Here is a 17,057-nt window from a genome sequence, read left to right as displayed (position 1 = left end):
ACTAATACAATTATGTAAAGTTTAAAAATAAAATAAAATTAAAAAAAAAAAAAAAGAACTGGCTTGCCAAAAACTAAAGCTTCTTGGGGATCTCAGGCACACAGGCTTCACTGCTGTGCCTGTTGGGAGGGTGGATCCTGGTTATGAAGATCATTGTGGAAGGGGCTGGAAGGATCATTGTTCTTCCTTTTGCTTCAGGATGGCACCTTCTTGGTCCGAGATTGCTCTGCAAAATCCAGGGCGGAGCCCTATGTGTTGGTGGTGTTTTATAGGAACAAAGTCTACAATGTGAAAATCCGCTTCTTGGAGAGGAATCAGCAGTTTGCCCTGGGGACGGGGCTCAGAGGAGATGAGGTGGGTATAACCCAATGGCTTCCCTTTTGCAACCAAAGGACAGCAATAAGGGGAGCTTTGAAGGAGTTCACAGGGATTCTCTAGTGGATCAGGCTGGAAAGAATCTGCCTTCAACGTGGGAGACCCAGGTTCGATCCCTGGAGAAGGAAATGGCAACCCACTCCAGTATTCTTGCCTGGAAAATCCTATGGATGGAGGAGCCTGGTGGGCTGCAGTCCATAGGGTCGCAAAGATTTGGACACAACTGAGCGACTTCACTTTGGAGATGCTGGCTGAGCCACTCCCAAATCCCCATGACTGCAGATCAGAGAAGAGCCACCCTGGAGGTACAGAATGTAATCTAATCCTTCCAGCCCCTTCCACAAGCATCCTCGTCCGTGTCTTAGCTCACAGGACCTGCAGCCAATCCTGACCTTTCCATGCACCCTCTCTCCTGCTTGGCCCGTTAAAGAAAACTCATTCTGTAACACACATCTCCATCCTGCCTGCCAGGAAGCCTTGCCTGAGACCCATGTTAATGCCACACTCCTTTCCCCCGCCAGCGCTGAATTTTACTGCAGCCATTTCTGGTGACATCAGCAGTACTGGCATTAGGAATGGGTAGGTGTGTGTCCCCACATTGATCGTGGGCTCAGTCACTGCATCCAGTGCTATGCTGAGCGTGACCAACCTCAGTACACGTCTGCTGAGAGGCAGCTTGGTGCAAGAATGACTCGATTAAAGCATTCATTAATAACTGAATAAATAGATCAGAGAGAAAAGGGAAAGGAGATTGATTTCTGCTGTGTTTATGCTAGGCCTGGTCTGTCTGCATTATCTTATTTTAACCCTCAACAGCTCTTTGATAGAACAGTGGTTCCTATCTTAGATGTAGGGAAACTGAAGCTTAGAAAATTAAGTCAAGGGCTAGAGATGCACAGGTGGTGAGAGGGCAAAGAGAAGTTGTTCTTTCAACTCTTCCAGAAGGAAGGTAGGAAGGAGGGAGGGAGGGAGGAAAGAGAAGGCGAGATAGGGTTCAAATTCTATCACCATTTACTATGTGTGTGAATTCAGGCCAGTCACTTCACTTCTCTGGGCTTTCAGTTCAGTTCAGTCGCTCAGTCTTGTCCGACTCTTTGTGAGCCCATGAACCGCAGCACGCCAGGCCTCTGTCTATCACCAACTCCCGGAGTCCACTCAAACTCATGTTCATTGAGTCGGTGATGCCATCCAACCATCTCATCCTCTGTCATCCCCTTCTCCTCCTGCCCTCAGTCTTTTCCAGCATCAGGGTCTTTTCCCATGAGTCAGCTCTTCACATCATGTGGCCAAAGTATTGGAGTTTCAGCTTCAATATCAGTCCTTCCAATGAACACTCAGGACTGATCTCTTTTAGGATGGACTGGTTGCATCTCCTTGCAGTCCAAGGGATTCTCAAGAGTCTTCTCCAAAACCACAATTCAAAAGCATCAATTCTTCAGCACTCAGCTTTCTTCACAGTCCAACTCACATCCATTCATGACCACTGGAAAAACCATAGCTTTGACTAGATGGACCTTTGTTGACAAAGTAATGTCTCTACTTTTTAATATGCTGTCTAGGTTGGTCATAACTTTCCTTCCAAGGAGTAAGCGTCTTTTAATTTCATGGCTGCAATCACCATCTGCAGTGATTTTGGAGCCCAAAAAAATTAAGTCAGCTACTATTTCCACTGTTTCTCTGGGCTTTAGGTTCTTCAAATGTAAATGTTCTTTGCAAGTCTGGACTTCTGTAATTCAGTGATTCTCATGTGCCCCCTCTGTTTATCTGCCGGTGTATGTTATGGCCTAAATTGTAGCCCCCTCCCAAATTCCTATGTGAAAATTCTAGCCCCCAGCACCTCAGAATATGACTGTATTTGCAGACAGGGTCTTTTTGTTTGTTTTTGTTTTATTTATTTTGGCTGCATCAGGTCTTAGTTGAGGCCTGTGGGATCTTTCGTTGCAGCACATGGACTCTAGTTGGGGCACATGGGCTCCAGCACATGCAGACTCAGGAGTTGTGGTCATCGGGCACAGCTGCCCCATGGCATGTGGGGTCTTAGTATCCTGTATGCATGCGTGCTAAGTCGCTTCTTATCCCCTGACCAGGGATCAAACCCACGTCCCCTGCATTGCAAGGAGGTTTCTTAACCACTGGACCACCAAGGAAGTCCCCTAGAGATGAGGTCTTTAAAGAGGTGACTAAGATAAAGCGAGGTCCTTAGAGTGGCCTTTGACCCCATGGGCCTGGTGTCCTCATGAGAAGAGGAGATTAGGATATAGACACACACAGATATGCGGTCACAGAGAGAAAGGGGACATTTTCAAGCCAAGGAGAGAGGCCTTAGAAGGAACCAACCCTGCCAACATCTTGATCTTGGAATTCTGACCTCCAGGTCTGTGAGAAAATTAATTTCCATCATTTAAGTTCCCTACCACCCTAGTGGGTGGTACTTTGTTGTGGAGGCCCAAGAAAACTGGCACACTAGGAAACCAGAACTGTCACACAGACACCTATTGTTCTTCAATAGACACCAAAACGACTGTTGCCAAGGCTGCCAAAATGCTTCAGGAAGGCACGAGTGTGGACATCCCAGCTTAAACCCAGTGCCTGACCCAGAGTCCTTTTCTGAGAATCACACGTGGCTGGAGAGGGTAGTCAGCACTGGCCAGGCCACCGTGGGGTCAGTTCACCAGACTCTGCTCCAGCCTGGGAAAGTTTCGGCATAAAGGAGAACATGAGTGAATAAATAAATTAATACATAAATAAATCTTCCAAATATTGCCAAGTAAGAAAGGGATCAAAAGGTTACACTGCCAACATTCAATAGATCATGGAGAAAGCAAAGGAGTTCCAGAAAAACATCTGCTTCATTGACTACGTGAAAGCTTTTGACTGTGTAGCTCACAATGAACTGAGGAAAATTCATGGGTATACCAGAGCACCTTACCTGTCTCCTGAGAAATCTGTATGAAGGTCAAGAAGCAACACTTAGAACCAGATATGAAACAACTGACTGCTTCAAAGTTGGGAAAGGAGTATGACAAGGCTTTATATTGTCACCCTGGTTGTTTAACTTATATGCAAGTACATCATGAGAAACGCTGGGCTGGATGAAGCACAAGCTGGAATCAAGATTGCCAGGAGAAATATCAACAACCTCAGATTTGCAGATGACACCACTTTAATGGCAGAAAGTGAAGAGGAACTAAAGAGCCTCTTGATGAGGGTAAAAGAGGAGAGTGAAAAAGCTGGCTTGAAACTCAACATTGAAAAGACTAAGATCATGGTATTTGGCTCTATCACTTCATGGCAAATAGAAGGGGAAAAAGTGGCAAGAGTAACAGATTTTATTTTCTCAGGCTCCAAAATCCCTGCAGACGGCCACTGCAGCCATGACATTAAAAGATGCTTGTTCCTTAGAAGGAAAGTTATGACAAATCTAGACAGCATAATAAATAGAGGGACATCACTTTGCTGACAAAAGTCTGTACACTCAAAGCTATGGTTTTTCCAGTAGTCATGTACAGATGTGAGAGCTGGATCATAAAGGCTGAGTGCCAGAGAATTGATGCTTTTAAACTGTGCTGCTGGAGAAGACTCTTGAGAGTTTCTCAGACTACTACTCAGTACTACTACTACTACTACTACTGGAGATCAAACCAGTCAATCCTAAAGGAAACCAACCCTGAATATTCATTGGAAGGACTGAGGCTAAAGCTGAAGCTCCAATACTTTGACCAGCTGATTCACTGCAAAAACAAAAAACAAAAAACCCTGATGCTGGGAAAGACTGAAGGCAAAAGGAGAAGGGGTGGCAGAGGATGAGATGGTTAGATGGCATCATTGACTCAATGAACTTGAATTTGAGCAAACTCCTGGAGATAGTGGAAGACAGAGGAAACTGGCATGCTGCATTCCATGGGGTCCCAGAGTCGGACATGACTTAGCGACTGAACAACAAAAACAAAGGGTTACAGCAAAACTACAAAGAGGAGTTGCAACTATTTCCTTTTGTGATGAGGATTAGTGAGTTAATGAATGTCAAACACTAAGAACACTACCTGTGACATGTCAATAAATGTTAGTCATTATTATTTTGTTATTATTCTGACTGGGTCATGGTGATAACTAGGACATAGTTCCCCTTAGGTCCAGACAGTGCATGCCTGCTTAGTCAAGTCTGACTCTTTGTGACCTTAGGGACTGTATAGCCCACTAGGCTCCTCTGTCCATGGAGTTTCCCAGGCAGGAATACTGGAGTGAGTTTTCATTTCCTACTCCAGAGCATCTTCTTGAGCCAGGGATTGAACCCACGTCTCTTGTGTCTCCTGTACTGGCAGGCAGACACAAGATTCTACACCACTGTACCATCTGGGAAGCCTCTGGGTCCAGATACCTATGGTTAATGGGATTTCCCAGCTCAATTTCCCTTTATTCTTCTGTGTCTTCTGCCAGCTCACAGAATTTCTCATTTACAAAAAAAAAAAAAAAAAGGCTTATCTGACTCCGACTTTAAGTGCTTGGGATTCCTTTTCCTCAGAGAATACAAGAAATGGAAATCATGTTCCCTGAAATGTGCTGGGCTCTCTCTAAGCTGCTGTTTTCATTTGCTCTCGCCTTTGAAAACACTCTGGAAAGGACGCGTTATTGAACCCCTTTTACCAGTGAGGAAACCAAGCTGTAAAGAGGTTACAGCTTTTTTCAAGCTATACTTTGGTCTGCCTGTGAAAGAGGAAACAATGACCCTACGATAACTTCCCCATAGTGTTGAATCAGGTTGCCAGCCAGTTCACTGCCGGCCTCAGCAGGTGAACAGTTGTCATCCTGACCACCCTTGGATTAGACCATCAGCTTTCAGATGAACAGCTCTAATTATCAGTACCAAGGACCCCTTAAGAATTCAAATGCGTTGGGTTGGCCAAAAAGTTTGTTCAGGTTTTTCTATCCCATCTATGGAAAAACCCAAATGAAATTTATGGCCAAGCCAGTATAACTGACTCATTTTTCTGTACACCTGAAACATTGTAAATCAACTATACTTCAGTAAAAAATAATTAAATAAAATCAGCATATCATTTTCCTAGATTTTTACAATATTTATAGTACTTTTAGGCCTAGAATCTTATATTTTGAGATGTTTCCCTCAATTTATATAAATTTTCATTTGTATAACCTAAAAAAAATGCAAATGCTTAAGAGGACTCTTTTTGGTTTATTATGGAATTTTCTCCTCTCATGCATCTCCCATGCAAGAGTCTCCTTTTCATGTCTATTTCACACTTACATCATTTATTATGCACAGACACTATACTGTGCAGTTAACAATTATTAATTAACTTGATCGATTTGATCCTCATAGCAACCCTTAAGGTAGGTGCTATCAATATCACCATCTAACCGACAGGGAAACTGAGGCCCAGAAGCGTGAAGTCACTGGCCCACAGACATGTGCGTGCATTCGTACTAAATCGCACAGTCACTGTCCCACTATTTTCAACCCCATGGACTGTAGCCCTTTAGGCTCCTCTGTCCATGGGATTTTCCAGGCAAGAATATTGGAGTGTTTTGCCATTTCCTTCTCTGGGGATCTTCCCCACCCAGGGATCAAATCCACATCTCCTGCATTTGGCAGGCAGATTCTTTACCACTGAACCACCTGGGAACCAGGACGCACAGACACAGCTGGGGTTCAATATAATCTGCAAAAATATTGCCTTTCTCACATAGCCTCAGACAGCATCATAACAAATGCAAATGATCCCCAACCCATTTGAAAATAACCTAGAACTTCAGTTGAAAATTAGTTAACACCTACCTGGAGCTTAGTGTGAGCCAGATGCTGGGTGAAGAATCACAATTTACAGGTGGTTCTTCCTGCCTCTCTTCTGAATGAGCTATGCCCTGGTGTAGAGGGGGATGACCTAGATTGCTCTCAGTTCCACCACATTTTTCATCGTTCTGTTGAGCCCTTTGCCTTTAGGAGGAGGAATCTCCCATTGCTAAGAAAAGATGAAAGAATTTCCTGCAGCCAGGCTTTGCTCAATGAAAATCAGCTACTAGCTATTTTATCTGGTGCTTGAATAAAGTAGCATCTTAGCTGACTCTGCAGGAGAACCGTAATGAGGCACAGGGTTTTCAAGGATCATTTTGATTTCCTGTGGCTTGGTGGCTGTTTTGCAAACTGTAGAATTTGACTGTGCATACAGTGCAGGGTCACCTCTAACATGGGAGCTATTTTGAGAGTAAGATGAGATGATGTAAACAGGGTTCTAGACACATAGAGGGAGGCAGGTGGTTAGTAAGTACCACTTCTGCCTTCAATGATTCCCTAAAGTCCTTTCACTGGATCTGTGTGCCCTGGGTTTAAATGAAAAGCTCACAAAGGGCCATAACAGTTGCAGCAGCCTGGTCTGGTCCCCTGGGAAGGCACAGCTTTTCGACACCTGTCACAAGCACAGAAGGTAAGCAAATCCACATAGGCCTGCAAAGAATGAGCCTAGAAAGGTCCAAGTTGCAGCATATTATAAAGTTGGGTAATTCTGTTAGCCATGTGACCAGAAATTCATGTCTGAATTTAGATTTAGGGAGCATCTGGAGCTTCCTGTGGCTGCTGTAACAAAAGTCCACAAAATTGGTAGCATAAAACAACAAATATGTATTCTTTCGAAGCTCCAAAGTCTACAATTCTGCAACCAAGGTATTGGCAGGTTATGCTTCTTCTGGAGGCTCTAGGGGAAGATCCTTTCTGCCTCTTCCAGCTTTTGGTGGTTGTCAGCATACCTTGGCTTCCTTGGCTGGTGGCCACATCACTCTGATCACTGCCTCTGACGTCACATTGCCTCCTCATCTTCTCCAAGTGACTCTTCCTCTGTTTCTATCTTATGGGAATACATGTGATCGCTTTTAGGGATAGCCTAGGTTGAACTCCTCTCTTGAGGTCTTCCTCTCAGGACTTCCCTGGTGGTCCAGTGGTTAAACATCCTCCTGCCAATGCAGGGGACATGGGTTCAATCCCTGGTCTGGGAAGATTCTACATGCCAAGGGGAAACCAAACTCAAGAGTTACAACTATTAAAGCCCACACCCCCAGACCCCATGCTCCACAACAAAAGAAGTCACTGCAAAGAGAAGCCAGCACAGGGTAACTAGAGAGCAGTCCCACTCACCACAACTCGAGAAAGGCTGTGTGCAGCAATACAGACCTAGGAAAGCCAAAAATAATTAATTTTTGTTAAAGACCTTCCTCTCAAGATCCTTAACATAGTCCCAACTTTTGTCATGCTAAGTAATATTCTTTTGCTTAGAAACATTCACAGATTCCAGGAACTAGGACACAGGATATCTCATGGAGGCCACTTTTCAGCCCACATCTCTCATTTGTTCAGTATTGGGCCACGCCTTATTTTATGCCTACGTTATGCTAGATCTGATGCTTCACTCTGGGGACAGAGAGCAGAGGAAGACGGGTCTCTGCCATCCAGGGGAATACTCTGTTAATCTGTACCCATCAATGCCTGTGCCTAAGCAGGGCTAAGATTTGAAATATTTAGCAGCTGATAGAACACTGGCCCTGGACCCACCAGTGAGCTACCTTCTTGTTAATAACCTTCAGAGCTCTACTTGCTGCCAAGTTTTAGAACTCACATCTGTCGACATTGCTGTGGAGTCTAGTAAAAAGAAGTGATCTCAAACGCTTGTAATAAATTGCTGAAAATTATGATAAACGTTTACTTGATAAAGTTTAAAGACTAAGAAACAGAGATAATTAATCAATGAGTTGATTTTTTCACTTTTCGTGTCTGTTTCTCTTTGTTCTCTCTTTGCATCTCTCTCTCTCTTCCTCTTTTTCTCTTCTCTTCTATTATTCCCATGTGTGGATCCAAACAGAATGGTTAACCTTTCTGGCAGAGAAACATTGCCTATGGTTGGTATTTAGGGCAATTGCCAAAGGTTTAAACAAATTTTAATATCTAATATTAGGATGGTATTTACCGTCCTCCTGAAAAAGGGAATTTAATATAAAAGTTTTAAGAGCTTAATTATAATCTTTCTAAAAATTATCTTTAGAGTAATATGTCAGTTGTTGGCCTATCTCTGGAAGTCAGTAATAAGAGATGACAGAATAACTTACTACGTCTGCCCAGCTTGCTTCCTTCTACTTGTTAAAACTACAATTTCATAGCAAATATCATCCATGGAGTGGATTATAAATAATTAGTATTGAATTCATTATATTGGGACTATCCTAGAGAAAATAGGAGTGAGACTACAAAGCAGGCATTTTTCCCTCTAAAGATTAATTCCAGAGGAAAAAGAGCCAAAATAGGGGAATAGATTATCTCTGTAAATACATATAAGAAATAAGAATGTATTCATGCCAAGATATTCTTATAATATGGAACCAAAATACTAGACATCTATACCAATCCCCAACAGAATTTGAATGTAAGTAATGGCTTTGTAATGTTGACAAAAATTCAAGTCTGGAGATTATTTCCACAGCACTTTATCCCTACATGAAAAGATCTATTTGGAGAGGGAATTTTTTTTCCATCCGCCCCCACCTGAATGCAATGCATGAGTCTCCATGAGGACAGAGACCTTGACAATCTCATTCCCTCTTGAATGTCCCTCAGGCCTGCAAACATTCCTGTGCTGGGCAGAGGGAGGATGTGCAAAACTAGAGAGAATCAAAAGTGTTAGTCGCTTAGCCATTCCTTTTTTCAGAGGATCTTCCCAACACAGGGATCGAAACTGGGTCTCCCACATTGCAGGCAGATCCTTTACCGTCTGAGCCACCAGGGAAGCCCAAGAGAATCAAAGTCGTCCCCAACACAGGTCCCTCCTTCACGCTGCACCATCTGGACTCAGCTCTGTTGGAACACTGGGTTCACAGGCCATAGGTAAAGTTGCATCAAGGAAGAAACTCATACACATCCAGAAAAACCAGTTTGCATTCCTGGTCCTGCCCCCAGCTGTGTGACCTCTGAGGAAGTTGCTTCCCACTCTGAGCTAGTTTCCTTGGCTTTTCAGAGAAGGTCCATTCCTGCCCTGCTCACTTCACAAAAAGTTACAGAAGGCAGGAATTCCTGTCTTTGTTCACACGTGCTCAACACCTGTCTTTGCACACAGGTCTTACTCTGCTCTCAGTATCTTTAAATCCACCTTGTCCACTTAACTCACCCACACTGTATAGCCCATCTCAAGTCTGTATCTTCCACAAAGCACTTCCTGATTCCTCTATATTTGAAACCACCTTCCCTTCTATTAAGTCACCCCATCACTTTATCTGTACATCTCTAGAAACATAAAAGTGTAACATTCTGCTATTACCTGTTTATTGCATAAGAAATCCAGGTAAGAACACTAAATTGGCCAAGAACTACCAGGCCAAGCCCTGTGGTCATCAGTATTCTTCCTGATTAGTCTAGAATGCATCAGAACAAGAGGGGTGTACAGGAGAGAGGCTTCACTGCAGATGTTCCCATCAATTTACAAAGTGAAGTCAAGACGTGATCATCCACATTTTAATTTGTCACAGTTGGGGGACAGGTAAGGGAGGCACCAGGGAGTCTTCATGGCTGACTGCAGTGTAATTAACCCATTTGAACTGCTTATCATAGGAACACAACAATAGAGTGGAAACTGACCAGTGTGACCTGATTCTGGTGAACAGTCCATGGGTGGGAAGCTTCGAGAACTGTGGAGGGCTCACTTCTGGTCACCCTCCTTACCTTAATCTTACCATTTATCATTCAAGAGCTTCTTTGCCACATCCTTTAAAAAAAAAATCAACTTTCTCCAGGGGGAAAATGTGAGAGGGGGGATGAACTGGAAGACTGGAGTTAACACATACACACTACTATATATAAAATACATAACTAATGAGGATGCACTGCAGAGCACAGGGAACTCTACTCAATCCTCCATAATGACCTATATGGGGAAAGAATCTAAAAGAATGGATATACGTGTATGTATAACCGATTCACTTTGATGTATACCTGAGGCTTATACAGCATTGTAAATCAACTGTTTGTTGCTATCATTGTTATTATTCAGTCGCTCAGTCATGTCCAACTCTGCAACCCCATGGACTATAGCATGCCAGTCTCCTCTGTCCTCCCCTATCTCCTGGAGTTTGCTCAGATTCACGTCCATTGAGTCAGAGATGCTATCTAACCACTGTACCCTCTGTTGCTCCAATCTGCTTTTGCTTTCAATCTTTCCCAGCATTAAGATCTTTATCTCCTATACTCCAATCAACTATATTCTAAGTCAACTATACTCCAATAATTTTTTTAAATCACTTCCTGATATACCTTTACAATCTAAAAAAAAAAAAAAAAAAGTCAAATGAGTTACCCTCTTTCCTAAGTAAAATGAAGCATCTTAGGCTGTACTTTAACCTACACACACAAAGGTCCTAAATTTTCACTAACTTTCTCTTCTGTGTTTCAGAAGTTTGACTCGGTGGAAGCCATCATTGAACACTACAAGTATTTTCCTATTATACTTATTGACGGGAAAGATAAAACTGGGACCCACAGGGAGCAGTGTTACCTAACTCAGGCCCTCCCTGTCAACAGACACTTCTCACCTAGGTAGCCTGCTCATTGTTTCATCTTCAGATCAGTGGATCCAGTGCTTCTGTTATTTTTTCCTTTGTTTCAAAAAAGATTATTTTCTGTGACTTCAAGGGATTTCTTCTTTCATTTTGTAGAAAAAAAAAAAAAAACATTCTATCATGGAAACTGGAAAATCAACATGGTTTTGAAAGCTCACATCACAGAATAAACATGTATAAGATGGATGCAAAAAATAAAAAAAACTGGTTTTTAAAAAATATCTTCCAAGGAAAAGAACTACAAACATGGTCATTATGCTCATGTTACAGATAAGCAACCAAGGTTAGAAGAAGCTATCGCTTCAGGGTTTGCAACTGGCACTTGACAAGTCTGGGTGAGAGTCCCCAAATCTATGATCCTTCTAGTACCTGGTGCTGTCCTCTTGATTTCAAAACTGTTTGGACTTGTGAATTCAGAATGTCTTTATGACTCCTTATGTTAAAGATGTAGGTGAATGTTAGCTCTCCTTTATTTGTAATTCTAGAAATTATAGGGAAGGATGTGGTATGAAAAAACAGATCACTTGTGAATACCACTTGAAGGACAGAAATCAGAAATGTTTTTAGTATGGTGTGAAATGGCTTTCCGCACAGCTCAACAGGTAAAGAATCCTCCTGCAATGCAGGAGACACAGGACACATGGGTTCGATCCCTGGGTCAGGAAGATCCCCTGGAGGAGGAAATTGGCAACCCACTCCAGTATTCTTGCCTGGAGAATTCCATGGACAGAGCAAGTCTGTGGGGTCGCGAAGAGTCAGACACAGCTGAGTGACTGATGCATACAGGTATGAAATGACCACAGTACCATTACCAGTCTACTCTGTTTAGAGTAGCTTTAAGCCCAATGGAATTAACAAATTCACAGTAAGGGAGTAAGGGAAAGGCTGAAGGAAAGTAGAATTTTTATAATTTGGATTGTGGACTTCCATTCAAAGGGAAAGAACTGTTCTCAAATTAGTGCCAGTGTCTTACAGGAACTTTGTACATAGCATGATATAGTTCCCCTCTCAATACTAAAAGGATTACATTTCATTCCTGTTTCATAACACAGATGAAGAAATAGGCTCAAAGACATCATTGATGTTACTCAATATAAGAGATCCCAGATTTTTATTATCGTTTTGCCTAGTTTCATCCAAACATATCTCCCCAGGTACACTCTCTGCCCTAGGCAATTTTATAATCAGGTTGAAAATTTTAAAAGAGACAGGAACACTTTGAAAATGCAGATTTATTCATGTTAAAATATATAAATAAACTCTTGTAGCGGCATAAAGTTTATTAAAAAAAGAGTGCTGATTGAAATTAATAGAACACCATGAACTTCAAAAGTTTTCAAAACCTACATGTGAAATACATGGAATATTTATGTAACTGTAGTTTAGTTTTAAAGCAGAAGTAAAGCCAGAAAGAATGAGAAGGTAAGAGATATCAAAGGAAACAATGCAAGTGACATTTCCTGGGGAGCATGGAAACAGACTCTGCAGAGAGGACACAGGCTTGGGGGCAGAAAGAATCTTACCCTCACCCTGAAAAGCTATTGAAAGATTCCAGATAACTGATTCACTTCTTACTGGGGCCATGCCATTCCATGCTGTGTTCTCAAAAAATGTTTTGGAGTCTCCTCAAGCGTTGTTATTAAAGTCCAAGAACATCAAGTGGTGATTGCTATTGTATAGGCTTATGTTTTTAAAAATCCTTTATTATTTCTTATTCATAAATGTATGTGATGAAGCTAAAAGCAAAAAGAAGAACCATCTTAAAATGCTCACAATGGCTTATACATATGAAAATTTCTGGAAAGAAATAGCTTTCTTAGTAGTGACAGAGGTTGCTTCAAAGAAGTGGGATTAGGGGACCATGCTAGTTGAGTCTTCCAGAACTCAGATGCCAAGATAGAAGTTAGATGTGCAAACATTTGTTGGAGATAATGACTAAGAGAGATTGAAAGGAGGAGGAACAGGAGTAGGTAGGAGAGACTTCAGGCTATGATGGAGGTCTGATACCTGTGAGAGGATGAGGGAAGAAGAGAGGAATGGCAAGAAAAGGCATCAGATTGAAATGCAGCTCTGGGAGGGGCTTGGTCAGCTCATTGGCAAGATCAGAGCAAAGACTGCCCACAGAGGACACAGCCTGTGTTGTGCAGAAATGGCCATGTCTTAGTCAACACCACGCTAAGTCACGGCCAGAGGCTACCCAGGAAAACACGACCTTCACATGCTCTGGGAGACCCAGAAGGTGCTATCACTAGAGGCCAACAAATAACTTTTGATCAGCAAGTTCTTTCAAGAGCAATTCAAGGGGCTCACCTCCATGCCTGCCACAGTGACATTCTGATTTTCAGTGTTGATTGTAATAATGACATTTTGCTTGTAGTAGATGACTAGAGAATAAGAATATAAAATGTCAAAGGTACTTTATTCTTACAACAGTTTGTAAAGAAGGCAAGGGCAGGTATTCTAATCCATTTTATAATTAAGGAAACTATGTCTCCTTGGCCAAAATCTTAGAATGACCTACTTGTGGCTAGAACCAAGGTCTTCATACACAATTTTCCTATTCAGTGTCTAGATATTTTTGGATCTGCAATTGAAAGGTCAATGATTTGGGCTTGGCATGCCCAAATTTCAAAGAGTTTTAATCCCTTTTCAACCATTTTTTCAGTTGTCAAGTGTCACTTGAAACCCAGCTTCAATACAGTAGTGGAATTTTAGCTTTATCTGATCATAGCATCTATTCAAGATATTTCTTTTTGAGTAAATAATTTCCATTCTGGATCAATTTATATCTTCCTCATATTTAATAATATCTTGTTAAAAGCAGTTGTTTGTGTATTTATGTATATTTGTTACTAGGCTTTCTTGTAGATGTTAGAATAATAGCAGTGAATTAAGTGGGAGAAACGGACAATAAATAAGTATATGATGAATAAGACAACCTTAAGTTACTTCCCCATTTCTTTGATGTGTTTTCTTGACACTTTTCACTAACTGCTTGTGAGTGAGGCCAATATTAGATATTTTGATGAAACTCATTGAATTGGATTTTAAAAGTATTGAACCAGAAATTTCCCAAAGAAAACTGCCCCTCTTGATATGTGTGTATAACCTTGTAACCATGTCATAGGTTAACTCTTCTGCTCAAATTACTATAGAGGAATGAAATTTTAACCCACTGTCAAATTTAGCTCACTGCTGGGTGTGTGTGTGTACACATACATTTTTGATAAGATAGTCTATAAAATAAATGATTGGCACAGTATTTCTGTATAGACTTTTCTATCTTGAGTAATATTTGTTCTAGCTAAGCATATTTTCAGTTTTTGTGGGGTTTTTTTTTTTTTGCACATTGCAACTGTACTAACTTAAATGAAAGCAAATATGTAATTAAATGTCATATCTGTAACTGGGTATTAAGTTCAAAATATAGTTTAATTTTGTTTGATTCATGCTCTATTATCTCTCAAAGCCCTTTTGAAATCATATTTAGAGTTAATTTATGAGAAATTTTCTAGAACAATTTTTGACATGTTAGATTTGAGACATAAAGGCCAAAAAGACCTAATCTCTGTGCTGGAGGGTTAAAAGCCTGGCAGGCAAGATACACACATAGTTAAAATCATGCAGTGCAGAATAATAGATTTGGTCATTGTCTCCCTTGAACCACCATTGCACTGGTAGGCCTGGGCGTAATCAAGGAAAACTGCCCAGGGCTGATGTCCAAGCAGAGAGTTAAAAAATGATGGCCTAAACTGCAAGTTTTAGAATTACAAATATGTCATCAGTTGATTTTTGAGTATTCTTATCTTTGTTGTTGTTCAGTCGCTCAGTCATGTTGGACTCTTTGAGACCACATGGACTGCAGCATGCAAAGCTTCCTTGCCCTTCACTATCTCCAGGAGTTTGCTCAGATTCATGTCCATCAAGTCGATGATACCATCCAACCATCTCATCCTTCACCACCCACTTTTCTTCCTGTCCTCAATCTTTCCCAGCATCAGGGTCTTTTCCAATGAGTCAGCTCTTCTCATCAGGTGGCCCAAGTATTGCAGGTTCAGCTTCAGCATCAGTCTTTCCAATGACTATTCAGGGTCAACTTCCTTTAGGATTGACTGGTTTGATTTCCTTGCAAAGGGACTCTCAAGCGACTTCTCCAACACCACAATTCAAAAGCATCCATTCTTCGGCACTCAGCCTTATTTATGGTCCAACTCTCACATCAGTATGTGACTACTGGAAAAACCATAGCTTTGACTATATGGACTTCTGTTGGCAAACTGATGTCTCTGCTTTTTAATATGCTGTTTAGTTTCATCATAGCTTTCTTTTCAAGGATCAAGCGTTCTTTAATTTCATGGCTGTAGTCCTTGTCCACAGTGATTTTAGAGTCCAAGAAAAGAAAATCTGCCACTGTTTACACTTTTTCCCATTCTATTTGTGATGGGACCAGATGCCATGATCTGAGTTTTTTGAATGTTGAGTTCCAGATCAGCTTCTTCACTCTCCTTTCACTCTCATCAAGAGGCTCTTTAGTTCCTCTTTGCTTTCTGCCATTAGGGTGGTATCATCTGCATATCTGAAGTTGTTATTTCTCCCAGCAATCTTGATTCTAGCTTGTGATTCATCCAGTATGGCATTTCACATGATGCACTCTGCACATACTTAAATAAGCAGGGTGACAGTATACAGCCTTTACATACTCCTCTCCCAATTCTGAAGCAGTCTGTTGTTCTGTGTGTGGATCTAACTGTTGCTTCTTAACCCACATACAGGTGGCCTCAAGAGACTCTTTTCTTTAGGGCACTATTCTAGGTCATTCGTGTAGGAGTGAAGCAGTAACCTGTTGAATGGGTAAGTGAACACAACAGAAATAGAGGCAGTTTCCCTGGGAAAGGACAGATGACTTATTAAGTGGGTTTGGGGAAGTTTCAACTATTAGTTGGAACCCTGTGGTGCAGGTACCCTACAGTTAGCTTTTTTATTGTAATGTTAATGCCTAACATTAAATCTTTGATTGCTGAGGCATCCATTTCAAAGACATCCATGTCAGAAAAAAGCACACTGCCATCTACACCACTAGATAAAGAGCCAGGCTGCCCCATCCAGATGTACCCCTTTCTGGAAAGTTCTGGTGGACCTAGATAACTGACTCTTTGACCCACTGCTTGCTTTTCCCTTCCTGTGCTTTAATTCCTGCTCTTCTGTTTTAATTTCACCAATAAGGAGTGAACCCTCAAAGCTCCATGCACCACCTCATCATTCCCAATAAAAGCAGAGAGACTCCCAGACCCACACATTCATTCTCTCTCTCCCTACCCCCAGGACCTTGCTAACTTGTCCAGGGCATGGCTTGTACCCTCCAGGACATATAAGTAATAAACTGCTTTTTCAAAGTTCTCTTACAGTGGTTGCTAAGGTATGTCTTGTGATCATAAGAATCACAAGCCCTGGTACAGTCTCATGATTGGCTTCAGCTGGGGAAATGTCTGTGAGGCTTGCCACAAGTAGCCCAGAGGAGTGCCCTCTGCCATTTCTAAAAAGTATCATCACTATGGATAGGCTGAGATCAACCCAAAAGAAACATATCAGTGTAGCGTTTGGAAAGCAATTTCACAATACTTAGTAAAATATAAAACATGTGTACCACTGCAATAAGACTTCCAATTAAAACATGGCTAAACAGGAACTTATATTTGATTCCTCTGGAAATTCTATTATAATAACAATGAAAGAATTGAAAAGACAAAAACATAGGATAAAAAGAACAGAAAAAAAAATGAGAGAAGAGGATGTCAACAAAATTTCAGATGAGAGAATTAAATGGACAAATAGTAACTGAGTTAACAACAACAGCAAGCTGAAATGTAAGCACTCTAGGAGGAAATTCAACAACAAACAAGCTTGTTTCTCTCAAGTGAAAAAAATGCACAACCTAAAAGTTAAGACGTTCTGCAGTCTGAACTCAAGTGGGCCTTAGGAAGCATCGCTACGAACAAAGCCAGTGGAAGTGATGCAACTCCAGCTGAGCTATTTCAAGTCCTATTAGATGATGCTGTGGAAGTGCGGCACTCAAT

General features: G+C 41.5%; 1 protein-coding gene across 1 annotated transcript in view; it reads left to right on the top strand.

The window, feature by feature from the left end:
• Positions 1-14,048, top strand: part of CLNK (cytokine dependent hematopoietic cell linker) — a 209,291-nt gene extending 195,243 nt beyond the window's left edge. The window contains exons 18-19 of the mRNA XM_070372699.1: positions 199-354; positions 10,818-14,048. Coding sequence (XP_070228800.1) covers positions 199-354; positions 10,818-10,964 — 303 coding nt within the window. The 3' untranslated portion in view covers positions 10,965-14,048. The remainder of the gene's footprint in view (positions 1-198; positions 355-10,817) is intronic.
• Positions 14,049-17,057: the final 3,009 nt, after the last annotated feature.

This window comes from Bos mutus, chromosome 6 (genome assembly GCF_027580195.1).
Source record: "Bos mutus isolate GX-2022 chromosome 6, NWIPB_WYAK_1.1, whole genome shotgun sequence".
Classification (NCBI taxonomy): domain Eukaryota; kingdom Metazoa; phylum Chordata; class Mammalia; order Artiodactyla; family Bovidae; genus Bos; species Bos mutus.
This window is presented reverse-complemented; position numbering and strand designations above follow the sequence as displayed.